A 20,311-nucleotide genomic window follows, 5' to 3' on the forward strand; every position below is an offset into this window, starting at 1 on the left:
TCCAGGCCACAGGGAACTGTCTGAAGGCGCACAGCATGGGTTTGGGAGTGGGTGTCACCTACGACACGGAGATATTGAACAAGCTTGCTAGGCCTCTGCCACCTAAACACGATAGATTTCAGGAGCATGACTGTCTCAAGCAGTAGTAAAGTTCTCTAGAACCTCTTAGAGGTTAATTTATTTGTTCTGGTGTAAATACATCTTACACAGCTCTGTAAATGCAAGACCCCCCTCCCGCCATAAGATCATTCTAATTAAGCAACAAGATGGTACCTAGAAAGGAGCTGAGGTAGAGAAAACCTGCACCGCCTGGGTGGTCATGGGTGGCTCATGGTATCCAGGACAGTTTCTACTCCAAGACTTCTAGGTTTGAAAATCACGAACTATAAAAATGTAACTCCCCATATAGAGACCCAACACTTAAAGCTAATTATCTAGCAACCTGAGAACGGTACCTACAGGTCAGGAGATACACAGGAGCAGAGGACTGCATCCTACCTGAGGGCATCGGAACCATACTTATTGATGATGGAAACCGGATCTGGGTAGTTCTTTTTCCGTTTGCTCATTTTTTGGCCATCACTTGTAAAACAGAAAGTAGACACCAATCAAATAAGTAAATATAGCTGGTCTTTATCTATGGATGCAGACTGTACGCACGCACACAAATGCAAATGGAAGGGGCAACTGAGATGTAAGCTAGTCTAAGTCACAATGGCACAGGGTCTTTGTTTCTATTTTTAGGGTTTCTTTTTTCTTCTTCTTTCTTTTTCAGACAGGGTTTCTCTGTGTAGCCCTGGGTGTTCTAGAACTCTGTAGACCAGACTAGCCTCACACTCAGAGGTTCACCTACATCTGCTCCCAAGTGCTGGGATTAAAAGCATGTATCACCACTACTCAGCTTTTGTTCTTTTATATTAATGTTTTTTGTTACTGTGTATGTGTATATGCTTGCTGTACGTGTATGAGGCATGGGCCATGGCACTCAGGCAGAGATCAGACACCTTTATGGAGTCGGCTCTCTCCTTCCTTCCTTATGTGGGTTCCAGGGATCCGAGTCAAGTCTGCACAGAAGGTGCCTTTGCCCTCAGAGCCATGGAATGTCTTTTTTAACACCACAATAAATCGTTAGGGAAGCTTCAAGGTGGATTGGAGCAGAAAAGCGTCTCAGCATGTATTGATTCCAGAGAAAGTGGGAACAGGGATGGAGAGGTAAGGGTAGCAACAGGATCCTATGGTGGTGAAGCCATGTAATGTCATGGCTGTGCTGGTGAGTACAGGAACCTACACACATGAGAAAGCAGCATACGGAGGATGTGTGTGTGCGCGTGGGTGTACATGTGCCACGGTGCACATGGAGCTCAGAGGACAGCTGTGATAAGTTGGCATTCCTCCACTTTACCATTGGTTCTGGGGAATGACCTTAGGGCATCAGGCCTGCACAGAAGGGCTTTGCATGCTGAGCCATCTCATCAGCCAAGAAAACCACTAAAAGGCAGGAATGGGGGTGCAGATCAGAGGTAGAGCATGGGGGAATCTCAGTACCAACAAGAAATAACTGGGAAAAAAAAAAGCAGAATTTATGGAGCTTGATGCCTATGTTCAGAATGGGAATTTACAACTCATTTTTTGCTGTGTATCTTCAGCAAGGTATTTTCTCTGCCCTCCATTACCAAAGGGCAGTATTTCAGAGCCCATGTCGTATCACTCTGAGGAGTAATGTGTTATGCATGGTACTGTATATGCATGGTCATGTATTACAAAAAGAAAAAGAAAAGTCCACATTAAGAGTGAAACACAGATTAAGTAAGACATAAATGCTAAAGTACCTTACACATTACTAAGCTAAGCAAATGTAACTCCATTGCCAGTGACATCACTAGAAACACTGTTACTACTAACATAATCTGGGTATCATGCCTTGCTCTGACTCCAGGAGGCCTGGTTCCCAATATAGTCTTCCTACTTAAGAGACGTGGAACTAAGCAGAGAAGACAGAACAAGACCTTCAATAAACAGGAGAGTACAGGGTAAGAGTACAGGTATCTTTGTGCTCACAGATAAGCACTAGAGAAACCAGGAATGTCAAACACGCAGGCTTGTCTCTGCAAGGGAACTGGTGTGCATACCTGTTTTCCACCCAGAGGGCTGGAGTGGATGCAGTTAACAGCCTGGTGATCTGTGCTATCTGCAGGGCCAGGACACACCCAGATTCCTAGGCTATTTTGCTGATCCCAGACTCTCCCTCCCTAGACCTTTATCCTTAGTTTTATTTCTCAGTCAAGAGAACCCATTCTTAGGGGAAACATCACATATACTTTATAGGCTGGTGACCTCTAGGCTGTGTGTGTATGGCTGAGACCACACCAGATCCTCTTATAGGCTCTTAAGCTATAGAATCAATCTTTATAGTAGAGGTCACATGTACTTTGCAAAAGAGTTTTGATGTAGTCACGCCTTAGGCTTTATTGTGCACATGGGATTGACATAATTGTTACTAGGAAGCCTTTTTCCAAAGTTATACTGTACATCAAAATAAACTGCCCAGTGTCAGACTCTGAAAGTCTGAACCTTGTTGAGCTGGATTTCCTATTTGCCTCATGCGGATTGTTCCTCTGCATTGCAGAAGACTCCATACAGGAACAGAGACAGGTCATGGGACCATAGCACACACCCACAATCTCATCCCTTGAGAGACTATGGCAGTAGGAGGTTAAACCCAAGGCAACTCTGCTTCAAGGGGAAAAAAAAATCTAGAGAGAGTAAGAAGTTTGAGATAGGTAGGCATGAATCAGAGACAGGCGGATCTCTCTGAGTTCAAGACTGGCCTTGCCTACAGGATTAAGTTCCAAGCCAGCCAGGGCTGCATAGTGAGACCCTGACTCAAAGTAAAAAACAAGAAACAACAACAACAAAAAACAAACAAGTTTGAGACTAGACGGAACGGGGCACTAGAAGGTGGTGGTGCTAAATTCCTGTTCAAAGAGAAGAAGTAGTGAGGTCCAGTCAGAACATGGTTGCTTTGAAGACAAATTTCAAGGACAGAATAAAGAATGAAGAGTATGTATCACTACAAAGAGGGTACACCTGCCTTGCCAAGATGAGTCCATTCACAATCACATTCTTGAAAGGTGGTTGTCCAAAGAGGGCTGTGGCTAGCACTAGCAGGGTGTAAAACCTGGAAACACACAAAAAAACCCAGAATAATTCATTAAGAGTAGAAAAGGAATCTAAGCACAGGAAAATGTATATTTATTCACTAGACTGAACTTTTAGTTTTGATTGGTTATACTTCTTTAATTAATTTGTTTATTGTTTACTTATGGGGCATGTGGCAGTAAGATAACTTGCGGGAGTTGGTTCTCTCTTTCCACCTTGTGGGTTCTGCAAGGATATCCGACTTGGTGGTAAGTGCATAAACTCACTGGGCCAGCCCTATATTATACATCTTGATAATCATATAAAGTGATAGATATAAATGTATCATGCCCATGACACATCCATCAAACTACAGTCTGATTGCCAAAATACAATTTTCTTAAAACAAAAATCTGCAGTGAGGGAGACAGGCACTCCCAGACCACCAGTTGAGAGATGTTATGCTTCCTGTAAGATCCATGTGATGACCAAAGACACAAACGGCACTTAGAACAGAACCAGAAAATGCTTCCACTCGGGGAGGTAAAAAGCCTCTCACTTAGGCGGCGTTCACAGCCTTGTCACTGTGAAGGGGGGATATTCTTGTTCCACTCTGACTTGCTTCCTCTACCAGGGAGCTGCTCTCCTGTCCTCTTGACCTGCTCCTGTACTTCAAGAACATCAAGGGACACAAACTGAAGAAGAGAAGACCAAAGCCCAATCCTGATATCAATACCTGCCCAGACATCCTTTTCTGTTCCACAAGACACTACCTGGTGCCCAGGAGACAGCTCAGGCAAAGAAGAGGGAACCGGAAACAGACAGTGAGGACAAGGAAACCACAAGGTGTCTAACAACTGCCAGACTTCACTTTTCCCTACAGAAATAAGCTCATTCATGGGTAAGTAATCCAACCCTCCTTAAAAACAGAAAATTGGGATGGGTGGTGATGGTGCACACCTTTAATCCCAGCACACAGGAGGCAGAGCCAGGCAGATCTCTGTGAGTTCGAGGCCAGCCTGGTCTACAGAGCGAGATCCAGGACAGGCTCCAAAACTACACTGAGAAACCCTGTCTCGGAAAAACAAAAACAAAACAACAACAACAACAAAAAAAAAAAACCCAGGAAATTGTGGGGCTGGAAAGATGGATGAGCAGTTAAAGCTGAGACTGCTCTTTCAGAGGACCAGAGTTCTGTTCCCATCACTCACATCTCATGGTTCACATCACCCTGTAATTCTATTTCCAGAAAATCAGATACCCACTTCTGGCCTTGGCACTGCACTTACATGCACAAAACCACACTCAAGAAGTGAGCACACACATACACAGATATTTAAAGACGAAAAAAATAGACAAGAACAAACCCCCCAAAAATCTGTTCCTAGAAGAGCCTCTAGTAGAGTCACTGGAGGCCGAGAACAGCCCATTGCAGGTCATGGAAGTCTAGCAGAAAACCACAGCACTTCTTTAGACACAACCCTGCAGCACCATGAACAGTGAATGCACTAAGTCAGCACATGGGCCACAGAGCCCACCCGTGAGAAGAAGGTAAATGATCTCCTACTGAGCATGATAGCACTGTTTCAAACAGGGCACTGGCTAAATGAAACTCATTCCAAAATCCCCCACATGCCTAGGTTTTTCCAGAATGTTAATGCATAGGCTGGACTTAACTTTCGAACACGTTTCCAACCACCTTCCAATTTCTAGCATCCAGCTTATTGTCACTGCAAATATTACTTAAATGTTGGAGTACAAGATTTCAAATAAACAAGATAAGAATAAGTATAAAGAGTTTTGTTTCAATTTAATAGATATATTCCACAGTGTGAAATAACAAAAACTGTAACGATATAGCTTTATTGTAGCTAAGATTCCTACTTGAAAGACACGTTGGTGTCCATGTTAGGCAGGAAGAGCAGAGGGCAGAACAGCCTGTCTCGCTACCACATCATCAGCACCAGGCAGATGCATATGGGCACTTAATAAACATATTTTTGGTAAAGTACACCAACAGAAATATCCAAAGAAAGAAGGGGCATACCATCCTCTGGTTTGATCAATGCCTTCGGCAATGAAGTCTGCAGGAAAAGCGTCCTCAAACTCTCGCTTGCTCTCAAATGGATAGTGAACTTGGGCATAGGGCATACTTCCACTCTCGAACCAACAGTCAAACACCTCGGAGACACGCCGCAACAGTCCTTTCCCACAGCGGGATGGGATGGTCAGGTGGTCGATGCTGACAAACAGAAAAATTGCCACTTCTATTCACTGTAAGTACCGAAGAACTTGCAGTTGAAATGCCAATTTGACAAGACTGTACGCAACAATATTTTGGTAAACAAGGGACTACATGAGCAGTGGTGGTCCTATAAGGATATAACAGAGCTGAATTTTTTTTTATTAGTGACATGGTACATGTGATGGTGTGGCATAATGCTTTGTGATGATGGGAAACAAACAAAGCTATTGCACAGCAAGAAGATAGAGCACATGAAAGCATGCATGGCTCACTGCAGTTATGGTGACCACAAACAACTATGCAATCATTTTATGCATTTACTATATATTTTTTTTCTAGTTTTAAGACAGACCCTCATTGCCCAGGCTGGCCTTGAACTTGCTATGAAGCTGTGAATGGCTCTGAACTCTAATGTATCTGCCTCTACCACCTGAGTGTTGATTATAGCAGTCTTGTCTGGCTTCTACTTTAAGTACTGGGCGTATACCTACTCCCACTGGAAAACCGTATGCCATGTTATACTGCCAACACCCACTTCCATTTCACATATAAGCATCATGACTATATTAACAGGCCAGAGTGATGAACCTATCTGTACCATCTAGGTTTGTGCAAGCTCACTCCAGAATATTTGTTCAATGATAAATTTGTCTAATGATGCACTTTTCAGAACACACACACCTAGTAGATAAGTGATGTACATCCAAATAAAAACAAGGAGGCCTGGTGTTGTGGTGCATATCTTTAATCCCAGCACGTGGGCAGGAGGCAGAGGCAGGTGGCTCTCTGTGAGATCAAGGCCAGCATGACCTGCATAGTGAGTTCTAGGACAGCAAGGGTTACTATATTGTGATACCTTGTCTCAAAATGGGGGGGGGGGCAGTTGTCTCCACAGGCTGAGAACCAGGAGCTCTCAATCTGAAATGCCACGTACCAAAGTTATGTGACATTTCATCAAGGAGGAAGGATGTATCAACACAAACCAACATGGCTCATAAACGAAGTGAACAGACCAGTGCAGGTCTGTAACTCCCGGTCTTACCAGGACAACAGCATGGCAGTGAGTCAGTGTTTGGGGACTGACCTCTCTCTGTGGAGATCTGAGATTTTTGTTCCCGACAATTCTTCAAGCTCTGCCACAGATCCAATGCAAACTACCTGTCAAAGCAAAGATAAAAGGAGCCCCTCAGAGGCAAGGAGACTGTGCTGCGGTCATTTAGGCAGCATTCTGATCAGTTTTAGAGACGTGATTTTCTTTGCAAGTGTGTAAAACAGAGCACTCTGGGCTAAGGGCAGCTATCACAACAGGGCTCGTCTCTCAGGCAAGACTGTCAGCTCCCAAGAAGCCAGTCTGACTTTGTTCCTGTCACTCTTCTTTGGGTCTCAGCACAGGCCCCCACAGCACGACAGCCACCACCTCAACAGGTATTTCTCAGGGATTTATCATAATCAGATGCCTACCTAAAACAATTAGACTATTAGCATAAGGCATCTTACTTTCTTACTTGTACCTGGATCTGGCTCTTTAATCTGTTATCTTTCCAAGTCAAGGCTAGAACTAAGTTACTGTGCTTGGAGTATATAAAAATAAAATTAGCCCAAGTCACAAGGAGTCACAGGAGTAGGTGGACCAGGAGTAGGTTAGCCCAAGTCACAAGGAGTCACAGGAGTAGGTGGATCAGGGAATGAGGACCATGTGACAGGGAGGGGTCAGAGCAGCAGGAGAGGCTGTTTCATGCAGGGAAAGTCCCCTGTTTCTTAGAGGCACCCATGGCCTTTCTCTGCTCCTCCCCTTCAGTCCTGAAAAGCTTTCTGACTCAGTAACTACACTGTCGCCTCTCAGGCCTGCTGTGGGATGTCCTGTATGCTGTGAATATATGTTGCTATGATTGACTGATAAACAAAACGCTGATTGGCCAGTAGCCAGGCAGGAAGGATAGTGTAGGCAGGACAAGAGAGAGGAGAATGCTGGGGAGAAAATGGGCTGAGTCAGGAGACGCTGCCAACCGCCAGGAGGAGAAGCATGATGTAAGATACTGGTAAGCCACGAGCCACGTGGCAAGGTTTAGATTTATAGAAATGGGTTAATTTAAGATATAAGAACAGATAGCGAGAAGCCTGCCATGGCCATACAGTTTATAAGTAATATGTCTCTGTGTGTTTACTTGGGGGACGTGAGTGGGAGAGATTTGCCCCAACTGCCAACAGGCCGGGACACAGGAAAACTTCAGCTACACAGGTCCTTGTGGGAAATCCACCAAACCCTTGGGTATTGCTGCTCAATGCTGTTGGCATGCTCTCCACACTGGACAGAAGGTTCTGCCATGGAATAGTGTCTGCCTACCCAAGTGTATACATCTATACTCACATACAAGCAAACACAATTTCAGACATTAAGATGTGAAATGTTAGGGATGTTTCTTATTCACCAGGTTTCCCCTTTGCTTTATTAATAAGTGCAGTTTAGCTTGCTTTGTAGCTTTCTTCCTCCCTCCCTCCCTCTTTTCCTCCCTTCCTTCCTTTTTTTCTTTATGAGGCAGAGTCTCAGTATGTCCCTTTGGCTCACCTAGAACTTTCTGAGAAGACCAGGCTGGCCAGAGACTGGCAGATTCACCTGCCTCTGCCCCAAGTGCTGAGATTGAAGGCGTTCATCACACCCAACAGGTCAGTTTAACTTGAAGTTAGTTAAAACTTAATGTTGTAGCAGGGGATGGGGGAAATCAAAACAACACCCACCCACCATATAATGTGTGGATTTCATTGAAAAAAAAATTTACTATTTTCCCCCCCATTTTACAGACTAAAAATTTAAAGCTGCACTTAAATAAAAATTAAACCCATAAACAGATTATCGTAAACCATCATTAAGAAAGACAGTAAGATTCCACATTTTTAACACCATACCCATATAACACGACAAAGAACTTCAGCAACATTCCACACAGAGCCATCTGCTGCCTCACCTCCTCAAAGTCTTCACTGACCCACAGTGGGATGGGGGTGCCCCAGTATCTGTTCCTGGAAATTGCCCAGTCACGTGCCTCCTTCAGCCAATTTCCAAACCTCTTTTCTCGTACAAACTCTGGGACCCTGCCGCAGACAGATTACATCATCAGCCATACAGGAACAACAGAAAGTGAGAAATGATAAACCACACTGACACAAGCCTGTGTGGTGCTTTGTGAAAACACTAAACTAAGCTGCCAACCAGCATGTCCTCTGAACCGGTCGCATTTGCACATGTTCGAGAAGGTTTTTGGTTTTGTTTTTTTTGCCTATTTGCTTATTCATGAGGTGGGCTGGCACTTTCTGGGAAGAGCAGCTGGGGAGGACAAAGTTTATGTAATGCCAAGGGCTGAAGATACCACACATATCATATACAGTTGATGTAATGCCTGCTTATGCTAGAAGATGTAAGAACTCACTTTTCTTTGTAAAACCCTTATCAGGAAAACAAGCACCCAAACTGCTTAAGTATAAATAAATGGTTTTCGCAGATACACATTAGTCTTTATAATGAAAATTATTAAAGTTAATAGTTTGAGTACAGGATTGTTTGTTCATTTGTTTCTGAGACACGGTCTCACCGTGTAGCCCAGGTTGTCCTGGAACTCACTATGTAGGGCAGGCTAGTCTTGAACTCAGAGGTCTGCCTGCCTCTGCTTCCCAAGTACTGGGATCAAAGGTGTGTGCCACCTTTTCTGGCTGAGCTGTTTTCCCCAAAGTCAATTCATCCTGAAAATTACAGGCAGGTGACACTTGGGTTTTACAAGGAAAAGTGAGTTCTTACATCTTCTGTCGTAAGCAGGTATTACTTCAACTGTATATGCTTCCGGGTCCCTTACCCAGAGAATAAAGACAGTTACAAATTACAACAATCAGAGATGGCTAGTTAGTTCTGAGGAGTATGAACCAGACTCACTACATGCAAAGGACCATAGAAGGAACACATCTCATGCTCACCAGTAACACAGGTCATTGTTCTTCAGTAGCTGGTCCACCATGTGCTCCACGCGCACAAACCAGCTGGGCACCGACTTGTAAATGAGGGGAGTGTCTGACCTAGGGACCAGAACACGGATGCCGCCAGTCAGACAGACACACAGGCACCAAGCCCAAGACTGACTTTCTTCTAATTAGCATCACTACCACCTGCTCAGCCTTCTGCTGACATTCACTTCTATTTTACATTACACATGTCTGGACCAGCAAGACAGCTCAGAAGGTAAAGGGACATGCTGTCAAGCCTGATGACCTGAGTTCGATCTCCAACCAACACGGTGGATGGTGAGAACCAACCTCTACATGTTCTGACCTCCACACAGGCATGCACACACACATAAAACAAATCAATGAAAAACAAACAAACACAGATGTCTAAGCTTCCTCATGTCCTTTCAAAAGAAACCAAAAAAGATAAATGTAAAAAGTGGAGCAAAGTTCGGGGCCGGAGAGATGACTCAGCAGTTAAGGAGTGCCTGCTGCTCCTGCAGAGGACCCAAATTTAGATCCCAGCACCCACCACTCACAGCAGCCTGTAACGTCAGCTTAAGGAGTCCTGACACACTGTTCTGGCTTCTGAGAGTGCATGTGCACATGCGCGCGCGCACGCGCACGCGCACACACGCACACACACACACACACACACACACACACACACACACACACACACACACACGCTCTTTTTTTCTGTTTTTAAAACCTTAGAAAAGGGTTCCTCTGATAGAGGAGGGGCAAGGGAGAAAACGTGAGGACGAATTTCAGGGCACCGAACACTACACTTTCATCTGAATGTTTATAGGATGTTCTTACACTAAAACCTGGTTAACTAAACAAATTCCATCATAAAATTTCAGAAATGTTTGTCATCTTAAAAAATAAGTGATCACAACACAAGACAGATATGTACATATGTGTATTTTCCCCACACAATTTCTCTCCTAAAATGCTGCTTCTAAACAGCAGTTCTGAAGGACATCATGGGACAAACTACCCAGGCACAAGCACCCAAGTGTCCCCACAGCTGTGACGCTCCACGACAACAGTCAGCTTCCTCTCACCTCCAGCAGAAAGGGTAGCTGTGAGTGAAGGTGCTGGCCACAAGCAGCCGGCCCTGTTCCTTCAGCATCCTAATGATATGTTTGTCAGCATCCTGTTAGAAAAGTAAAACGCAGTCATCAGAGCTCCCCAGCATACTTAATAACAACTTAATAACAGTATAAAGATAAGATCTGATATTGCATAATGAATAAAAGGCACAAATAATTGGGTGTCATTGGGAGACATCTGTTCAGGGGGCTGGGATACACCTAGAGGGTAGAAAGCTTACCCAGAATGCATGAGCCTCTTGGCTTCACCCTCAACACCACATTAAAATACAAAACCCAGGAAACTACTCTGCTCCGTTTTAGCTACTTAATTTAAAAATATAACTGTAACTTTTCAGGCAGTGAAGTTTACAAACGGAAACGATGACCTGAGTATAACAGGCTGCCCCAGGACAATCTACAGTACAGTTCTCCCAACCCCGGCTGATGAAACTACAGCATGCTTCCTCATCGAAACACATTAGGCCCTCTGAATGTGGCTCCTGAGAGCTGATCTTAAATGCTTTAAATTTTAAAACGTCTACATTAATTCTAACAAAACTGTAAATAATGATTAATTAGTTGAATAAATTTCCTTACTGGAAAACAAACTGAAATAAGTATGATGGGCTCGACACCCTTCCATGTAACACAAACCACAGACCTTCACATACTGTCCCACAAAATGTGTCACTTCTTCTGTGAAGCAGCCTGAAGCATCCACAGGGCAAACAGGGGCTGAGTCTTTCTGAATAATGTTGAAGTCCATACAGACCCGATAGTCATCCTGAGAAAACAAGAACAGGAGGGAGGGGCAGCCGGGGATAAAGGTGTCTAAGTATATGTGTGCAGAAAGAGAAAACCTTGAGTTCACAGAGATTTGTAAGGTAATTTTTCAATACTATCTTTTTTTTTTTTTTTTTGGTTTTTCGAGACAGGGTTTTTCCTTGTAGCTTTGCGCCCTTCCTGGAACTCACTTGGTAGCCCAGGCTGGCTTCGAACTCACAGAGATCCGCCTGCCTCTGCCTCCCGAGTGCTGGGATTAAAGGCGTGCGCCACCACCGCCCGGCCTTTCAATACTATCTTATAGCATCTAGTTAACCTTCTGCTTCTAACTGGAGATGGCTTAAGGACTACCTACAGAATCTAGGCCTCACAGCTAGACAGGGGTTAGGTTATCTAGCTCAATCATCCCAACAATTAGAGACGCCACATACAAACATTTTAAAACTAAATCATAGCCTGGTCAGTGGTGCACAACTTTAATTCCATCATTCAGGAGGCAGAGGCAGGTGGGTCTCCAAGTTCAAGGGTAGCCTAGTCTACATAGCCAGTCAAGAATAAAGGCTATAGAGTGGGACCATTTCTCAAAAAAATAAAACTAAGCCAGGCAATGTTAGTGCATGGCTTCAATTCCAGCACTTGGGAGGCAGAGGCAAGCAGATCTCTGTGAGCTTGAGGCCAGCCTGATCTATAGAGTGAGTTTCAGGACAGGCAGGGTAGAGAAACCCTATCTCGAAAAGCAAACAAACAAAAACAATAACAAAAATAACCAAAAGCAAACAAAACAAAACCCCAAAACTAAACAAACGAACAAATAAAATAAAACAAAAATCCTCCACTAAGTTAAATTTTATTTGTAACAATATATATGCATATTTGAAAAACAACAGCCCATCTAGATGGAAGACACAATGCTTGATGTACATATATAGCTTTGCATCCTATCAAGAGACTATGAAGGAGGACAGTACTGATCTCAAGTTAAATATTTCCTATCACTCAGTAAAGAGGCTTCAGGTGGCACAGCTTTCCTAGGGTACACCATGATGCTTCAGAAGTGGATCCAAAGTGTCACTCATTAACACTCCATGTGACGGATGCTGAGCACTTTACTACATTTGCAATTTAACCTTAGCAAGAAAGCTAGCAGAAAGGCAGCAGCTGTATTAGAATTTACAATACTCAAGGCTTCACCTGCTTCCAGAAACCAACAAGAGGAATGGAGACTGCAGACGCCAAGTTTTCTATGCCATCTTTGGAGGCAATGAGCCCAGAAAAAGGCCAACGCCATTGGTCTTGGCAAGAGGGAGAAGCTTAATGAGACTTGTGACTCAGCATCCCAGGCAAAGTGGCCACTGACATTTACTTCTCATAAACACAGCTGCAAGATAATGCTACTCACAGCACCAAAGTAAGGGGCCTGGTGCACGACTCCTGTGCCTTCTTCATCCTTCACGTAGTGGTCAACAAGCACTGTGAAGGCCCCATTCTCTTTACACTGGAAGAGAAAGGTCGCAAAGCCTTAGACGGAACACAGGAGAACAGCCTGAAATTAACCACTGAACATGTAAATAGAAGAGATGAAATAATTCAAATTAGGAAGACAAATGCAGAGAAGTGGAGACAGGAGTCCCTGGGACAAGCTTGGCTAGACAGACCAGCTGACTGGCAAGCTTCAGGTTCCACAGGAGACCATGCCTCAGTAATTAAAGTGAAGAGCAATCAAAAAAAGATATGGCATCAACCTCTGACCTCCATATGTATGCACACCTACAACGCACTTAAACCCACATGCATATGGACATGAAAACACACACACACACACACACACACACAGAGGGAGAGACTTGAAAGTGAACTGAACTCAGCAATACAATGACAGAAAAGCAAAGGGTATTGAAAACAGGAGACAAACTTAGAGCCAAGGCACAGATGGGAAGGAAAAGGCCAGTCTAGAGATGTGACTAGCAAGCTGGTCAGTAACAGAACACTAATTAATTCAAAGAGAAAGCAATTTTCTAATAAGAAAGCAGAGTTTTGGATTCAGACACACAAGAACAGTATTAATAAAGAGGCCATGTGAATCGCACTCATCACCTCAGTCCTATTATCAAGGAAATGAACGCAGAGAGCCACAGGGTAACAGTTCTGAACTTGCCTTAATAAAGTAGTCAAACAGGGGCTTGTATTTCTTGCCTTTCAGAGATGTTCCAGGAAATCTTAAAAAGAAGATAAATCCGTAAATCAAAGCAAAAAAGCCAGGGAGACGGTTCAGTAAGTAAAATGCATCCTGCTCAAGCATGAGAACTAGAGTTTGGATCCCTGAAACACGTGTAGAAAGTTGGGAATGGTGGTGTGTGCCTAGAATTCCAGAGCTGGAGAGGAGGAAACAGGGGCACCCACGGGACTTGCAAACTTAACTTAAACTGGGAGCCCAAGTTCAGAGAGAGAGCCCATCTCAAAACTAACAAAGACAGTGACTGAGGAGGACATGTGATGCTTACCTATGGCATTCATGTGCACACCCTCCCACATATAATAAGCACACAAAATAAAAGAAATTAAAAAGTAAATAAAAATAATGAAGCCAAATCTAGACCAAGTCACCATTGCCTGAGACTTGCAGCCATTGTCCCAAATGCAGAAATGTGTGACTTAAACATATTTGGTTCCTAAAACACAACTTAAACAATTGAGCTTTAGGATGACAAAGACTTATCTCTTTTAAAACTAAAGACAGACACACACACACCTGACTATATGAACACTCACCTTTCAAGGATCTCATAGTCACTCTCTAGCTTATAAAGGGCTGATAATCTGGCTTCCATTAAAATGAACAGTTTTCCCCTGGCAACATCTATAACAACGAAGGAAAAGAGGACCTTAGTGACATTCAGATTAGCTGACTATGAAGACACACACCAGACATGTTTCTTGTGCCAAGAAGCTTGTGTCACCTGTACCTACTGTGTGCCCTGGACTCACAGAGGATACTGCAAAGCTAGGGAGCACTGCTAGCCCAGATGTGCCAAAGACATCAAAGGCAGCAGGGGAGGTGGCCATTATTAATTGCATCCAAGGCCGCCTTGGGAAATTAATCCTTATTTTCTCCTTCTAAAGGCAATATATGTGAATGTTAGAAAAGTCCTAACATTAAGCCAGGCCTGGAGGCACATCCTTTTAATCCCAGCACCTTGGAAGTGGATTTGAGTTCTATTCCAGCCTGGTCCACATAGTGAGTTACAGGCCAACAAGGTCTAAACAGTGAGACCCTGCCTCAAAACAAGCACCCTCCACCCAAATCTTAACATTAACAACTCAAGTAGCTCGCAAAGCCACATTCCTCTAAACTCACCCCCTCAGATAGTTCACTCAGATGATTTTTTACGCATCACAACCAGTGTGTGTGAGACATGTTAGGTTCTCTTCGTCTCTGAACAACCATAAGCTGATACTCAGGTGCTCTTCCAGCATGTGTGAACTTAACATACTGTGACTATCATCATGTACAGCAGAACATAAAGATAACTCTCTCCCTCTCTCTCCCCACTTACCCAGTTCCTCAGCCCCTGCCTGATTCCTTCATACAGCACCACTGAATGTTTCTATGGAGGTTCCACAAACTGTTTCTAACAAACCAATCAAAAGCTCACGGATATTTAAACTCCCACTACAAAGTGTGATATACTATAACCTACTAGAGCACTTGTCAGGTATTTCCATGAATCTCTCTCTCTCTCTCTCTTTTTAAAATTTATTTATTTATTATGTATACAGTGTTCTGTCTGCATATACACCTGCAGGTCAGAAGAGGGCACCAGATCTCATTACAGATGGTTGTGAGCCACCATGTGGTTGCTGGGAATTGAACTCATGACCTCTGGAAGAACAGCCAGTGCTCTTAACCTCTGAACCATCTCTCCAGCCCTCCATGAATCTCTTTTAAGGACCTTTGTACTCATTCAAAAACTGTTTTCACAGGTGTAGTTAATCACAGAAACATTATTATATGCTAAGTCCACATTTAATATAAAATATGACAAGAATGAGTTAAAATATGTAAGTACACAAGTGGAGTGTCCGTGTATGTGTGTGTCTGTCATGCACACACACGAGTTATATTTGAAACATCTATCAGAAAGGCCCTAATGTGCCAGGCTCACACTCATGGCTTACATGGGAAACTAGCCCCGATGGCATGATAAACCCCTTAGAGAAGCAGCTACAGACTCCAGAGCTAGGATCCCATATGGACAACAGCTATTCCCAACAGGCATCTCCAGGGTTCAGGAAGGAACCAAATAGACTACACACACACACACACACACACACACACACACACACACACTTTAAGGCTGGATAATGTTCGCCATGCACCTACACAGGCAGCTTCTACGCCTTGTCTACTATGAAGTGTTGACACAAACACAGGTGTAACAGTATCTGAACAAGCACCTGTTTTCTTTGCTCTCAATTCTTTTTTTTCCTTTTTCTTCCTTTTGTGAGACAAGGTCTCAGATAACCAAGGCTGGTCTCAAACTCTTTATTCTCCAGCATCCAAAGTATGAGGATTTGGGGCACGTACCACCAAACCCAGATACTGCTTTCAATTCCAAGGCAAACTATTGGTAACTGCTTAACTCCAAAAGAAATGTCATACCGCTTCCAAAGCAGGTGTTCCACAGATCCTTGCCCTGCCCAATGTGTTTTTCTCTCTTTTCCTCCCTATAACCTTTCCAAATCTGGAAGTATACTTGTTCAGAAAGTATCAATCACCATATTTCATATAAATCTATAAGGAAGGACCTAATTGAGAATGTAAGAATTCTCTACCATGGAATTGGGGAATGATTACAAAAATTACATTTGTGTCACTTTCAACCAGAAATGAAGCCACTTTTCAGGCTGCCTTTCTTTCCTATCCCTTCCCTTTTCTCTCCCACGCCTGGCTAGCTTTGAGACAGGATCTTGCTATGTTGCTGGGGTAACCTCAAACTTACAATATTCTCACCAGTTTATTGTGTGCTGAGACTCACAGGTGTGTGCCACCATACCTGCCCTTAGAGCTTTTTAGTAAAATCTTCATATAAAACTGTTTTACTCCAAAATTAAATGTAAGCTTTTATATCTACATTAAATTATTTTATCTGTATCAATCACAAGTAACTAGCCCTTGGGGCTGGAGAGATGGCTCAGAGGTTAAGAGCACTGACTGCTCCTCCAGAGGTCCTGAGTTCAATTCCCAGCAACCACATGGTGGCTCACAAGTACCTAGCCCAATACTCACCTTTGATCTTCACATACTGTATTTCTGGATTGACACACAGGGCAAGGTTACTAGGTAGAGTCCAAGGAGTGGTTGTCCAAGCAACTAAGGATGTATTTTCATCTTCCTCCAAAGGGAACGTTACAAATACTGAAGGATCCTGAACATCCTGAAACACAATGAGAGAAAGCAGTATTTTATAAACCTGTGAAGGACATAGTAAGAAGGAACTGATGTGAAAGGGAACTAAAATAAATTTTAGGATAAAAATGAGCTCTAATTCTTAAAATTTTCATTTTCTGAGCATGGGTATTTTGCTGACATAAATGTCTGTGTAACATACATATCTGATGCTCATGAAAGTCTGAAGAGGGCATCAGATCCCTTGGAATTGGAGTTATAGTCAACAGTTGTGGGCTGCCAAGTAGGTGCTGGGAATTGAACTCGGGTCCTCTGGAAGAACAGCCAGGGCTCTTACCTAACTGCTAAGCCATTTCTACATTTTAAAAATCCTCTAGCAGTTACAATAAAAATGCATGACATCTGTCAACATTAAAAATAATGTCTCAAAAGGAGTAATGAATGGAAGATTTTGGGGGCATGAAAGATGGCTTAGCCATTAAAAGCTAAGGCTCACAACTAAAAGCAAGAATGAAAGTTTCACCAGTACAGTGATCTGATCTACAGTAAGTACACAAAGTTAAATAACAATACTGTTCTGGAGAATAATTATTCCTGCATATTATATTTTTATGTGCTTAAAATATTTTTATTAAAGCCAGGCAGTGGTGGTGCATGCCTTTAATTCCAGCACTAGGGAGGCAGAGGCAGGCGGATCATTGTGAGTTCAAGCCCAGCCTGGTTTACAGAGCAAGTTCCAGAACAGCCAGAGCTGTGAGCTGTCATATGGAGACACCGTCTTGAAAAACAAAAACAAAACAAACAACAAAAATAACAATTAAATATGCATGAACCAGTAACAAAGGCAATCAGGAGACAAAAAAAAACCATCCCACCCCATCTATCAGAGAAAACATTCTCTACCAGTATGATAAAATGCTTCTGAAATGCAACAATTTCCAAACTTAGCCATGAACAAGACTTCCAAAAAATGACCATCTCTTTAAAAAATATGGGTCACATAAATTGGCAAAAGTGAAGGGTGAATACAGACATGTAAGACATGAGATAGTTCATGTTCTCAGAGACTCTCTACTTCACCCTCTAGATGACACAGTCATCTAGTGCAGTCATAAGGACACAAGTCCTGTGAAGCAGAGAAAAGACCCATCATAGCTTAATATCTAAATTAGACTTTCTTCCCAATACCTTTAACAAACAATGCTACAGGTACCAGAAAAGGCATAAAGTCACCAAAGGCAAGGGCCCTGAAGAACATTAGCTGGGAAAAACTATGTCAGAGCTAGACAAGATCAGGCACCCAATATGGCCAAATCCCATTAAGACACATGACAAGTCCAGTGGAAAGAAAACATCCCCCAGTTTAACCTAGCAGAGCCTCCTTGCAACAAGTGGCAGTATTACCAGAGCTCAGCAGTGACAGCTGTCTGGCACCACCAGTCCAGGTTGGGAATAACTGGGAATATTCACCTTAATTATAATCAGTCAACAATCATCATTTCACGCACCTTGTAATTCTGGTTTGATTCGAAGTTAGAAAGGGGAGTGCCACAGGCGGTGGAGAAGGGCATGACTTTCACACCTCTGTACACAAGGCCTTTGTCATACAGCTGCTTGAAGACCCACCTGGTAAATTAAGAGATGGAACTTTACAACTACATCACCAAAATCTACCACTCAAACGCAGACTTTTATGCCAATTCTTACAATTTTCTTCTGGTAAAGAAGTGAAGAAAAAAAGAAAAACCTATCATTTGGGTGCTTCCTGGTAAATAACATTTAACGGCCAAATGTAGACTAGAAAAATGTCACTATCAAGGCTGGGGTGTTACTTAGTAGTAGAGAGCTTGTCTAGCATGTACAAGGCCTGAAGTTCAACTACTAGCATGGGTTTGGGCTTGGGGTGTGGCTACCATCTTCTGATAAGGAAGGATGTTCACAGTGATTAAGAAAGGCAAATATTGAATGAATTTTTGATACAGTTTTCTTGCCAAAAGGAAGAAGTTACTAGTTGGGTGTAGTGGTATATACCTTTATTTTTTTTAAACAATTTATCTTTATTTTATGTGCATTGGTGTATGCATGTATGTCTGTGTGAGGGTGTCAGATCTTAGAGTTACAGACAGTTGTTAGCTGCCATGTGGGTGCTGGGAATTGAACCCGGGTCCTCTGGTGCTCTTAACCACTGAACCATCACTCCAGCCCTGGTATACACCTTTAATCCCAGCACTCGGGAGGCAGAGGTAGGCAGAGCTCTGAGTTCTAGGACAGCCAGGAGCTAACATAGAGAAATCCTGTCTTGAAAAGAATTAAAAAAAAAAAAAAAAAGGGGCTGGGCGGTAGTGGTGCACGCCTTTAATCCCAGCACTGGGAGGCAGAGTCAGGCAGATCTCTGTAAGTTCAAGACCAGCCTGGTCTACAGCGTGAGTTCCAGGAAAGGCACAAAGCTACACAGAGAAACCCTGTCTCAAAAAAAAAAAAAAAAAAAAAAGAAAGGCAAATATTAGTGCTTACGGCACAGCACTTTATCAATGATATAAATTTGTACCTATCAGCATACATTTTTACACTAAAATTCTTAGAGTTATGACAAAACAATTTTTACCAATATCACTAGCATTTTGGGACGTTTCTTTGGATTTCTGATGCATTATTTAAACTATGTAACAGGCAGCTTCTATAAAAGTACAAGCCACTCTGACTAAAACGTTTTGATGAATACATGAAATTCAAGGACACCAGAGATCAATGTCACCTCAAATTCTCCTGTGGACTACTCATTTCTCCCATCTGGATAACACACTGCATTGGTGGGCAGCCTTATTTAATTCTGCTTTTCATTTCTTAAAACCTTCACCGCAATAGCCCTAAGATAGTTTCTGTTTTGTGAGACAAAGTCCCTCTCTTACTAAGTGGTCCAGGCAGGCCCTGAACTCGTATTCCTCCTGCTTGGATAGGTGTGTGCCACTACCCAGAGAAGGATAATAAATGGATTACACACTCCCCCACAGGGTTACAGATACAGCTCAGTGGTACAGTATCTGCCCAGTGTGTAAGAGCCTTGAGTAAGGGTCCTCAGCACTGCCAAAAGAAAACAAATAAACAAAAAACCCTCTCCTACTTGCCCAAACATCATTTTTATGAGGGAAAAAAAAAATCAGGGGTAAATCATTTTCATGGCTTTAGAAGAAGCTATATAGAGGCATTTTTAAATATATAAAAGATCAACACATTTGCTTCAAAATCAAATAATGGATTCGCAAACAAACTTCATCAGGCAAGCACACTTCTCCTCTGACCAACGCAAGAGAACGTTTATCATTCCCACAATTTAAAATAAACCTACCAGACTGATTCCATGAATTGTGGGTAGAGTGTTTTGTAGTCATTGTCAAAGTCAATCCATCGGCCAAGTCTGGTAACGGTAGACTTAGGAATATGAATGTTAGAGTAGTATTAGAAAATGATACCATGATTTGTATTTTTATTGTTACTACATGACTACTATGGGATCAAAATAATCAATGATCCAAGTAAACATATTTTAAACAACACCTAAGGTGACTAGTTTTCTTAGCATTCATTTCTTATACATAGATATTATTATTTATCAGTATAAATATTTACTTATCTAAGTCATCATGTATT

General features: G+C 42.7%; 1 protein-coding gene across 5 annotated transcripts in view; it reads right to left on the reverse strand.

Annotated features, from left to right (window-relative positions):
- Window positions 1–20,311, reverse strand: part of Iars1 (isoleucyl-tRNA synthetase 1) — a 51,417-nt gene that overhangs the window by 24,440 nt on the left and 6,666 nt on the right. For all 5 annotated transcript variants that reach the window (XM_028863821.2, XM_028863819.1, XM_028863818.1 and 2 more), the window contains 14 exons: window positions 20,010–20,092; window positions 18,172–18,289; window positions 16,544–16,691; window positions 14,026–14,113; window positions 13,412–13,472; window positions 12,656–12,751; window positions 11,135–11,257; window positions 10,444–10,535; window positions 9,347–9,445; window positions 8,347–8,473; window positions 6,468–6,541; window positions 5,186–5,380; window positions 3,092–3,178; window positions 499–582 (listed from right to left, as the gene is read on the reverse strand). In XM_028863821.2, coding sequence (XP_028719654.1) covers window positions 499–582; window positions 3,092–3,178; window positions 5,186–5,380; window positions 6,468–6,541; window positions 8,347–8,473; window positions 9,347–9,445; window positions 10,444–10,535; window positions 11,135–11,257; window positions 12,656–12,751; window positions 13,412–13,472; window positions 14,026–14,113; window positions 16,544–16,691; window positions 18,172–18,289; window positions 20,010–20,092 — 1,475 coding nt within the window. The remainder of the gene's footprint in view (window positions 1–498; window positions 583–3,091; window positions 3,179–5,185; window positions 5,381–6,467; window positions 6,542–8,346; window positions 8,474–9,346; window positions 9,446–10,443; window positions 10,536–11,134; window positions 11,258–12,655; window positions 12,752–13,411; window positions 13,473–14,025; window positions 14,114–16,543; window positions 16,692–18,171; window positions 18,290–20,009; window positions 20,093–20,311) is intronic.

Source organism: Peromyscus leucopus, chromosome 5 (assembly GCF_004664715.2).
Source record: "Peromyscus leucopus breed LL Stock chromosome 5, UCI_PerLeu_2.1, whole genome shotgun sequence".
In the NCBI taxonomy this organism is placed as follows: domain Eukaryota; kingdom Metazoa; phylum Chordata; class Mammalia; order Rodentia; family Cricetidae; genus Peromyscus; species Peromyscus leucopus.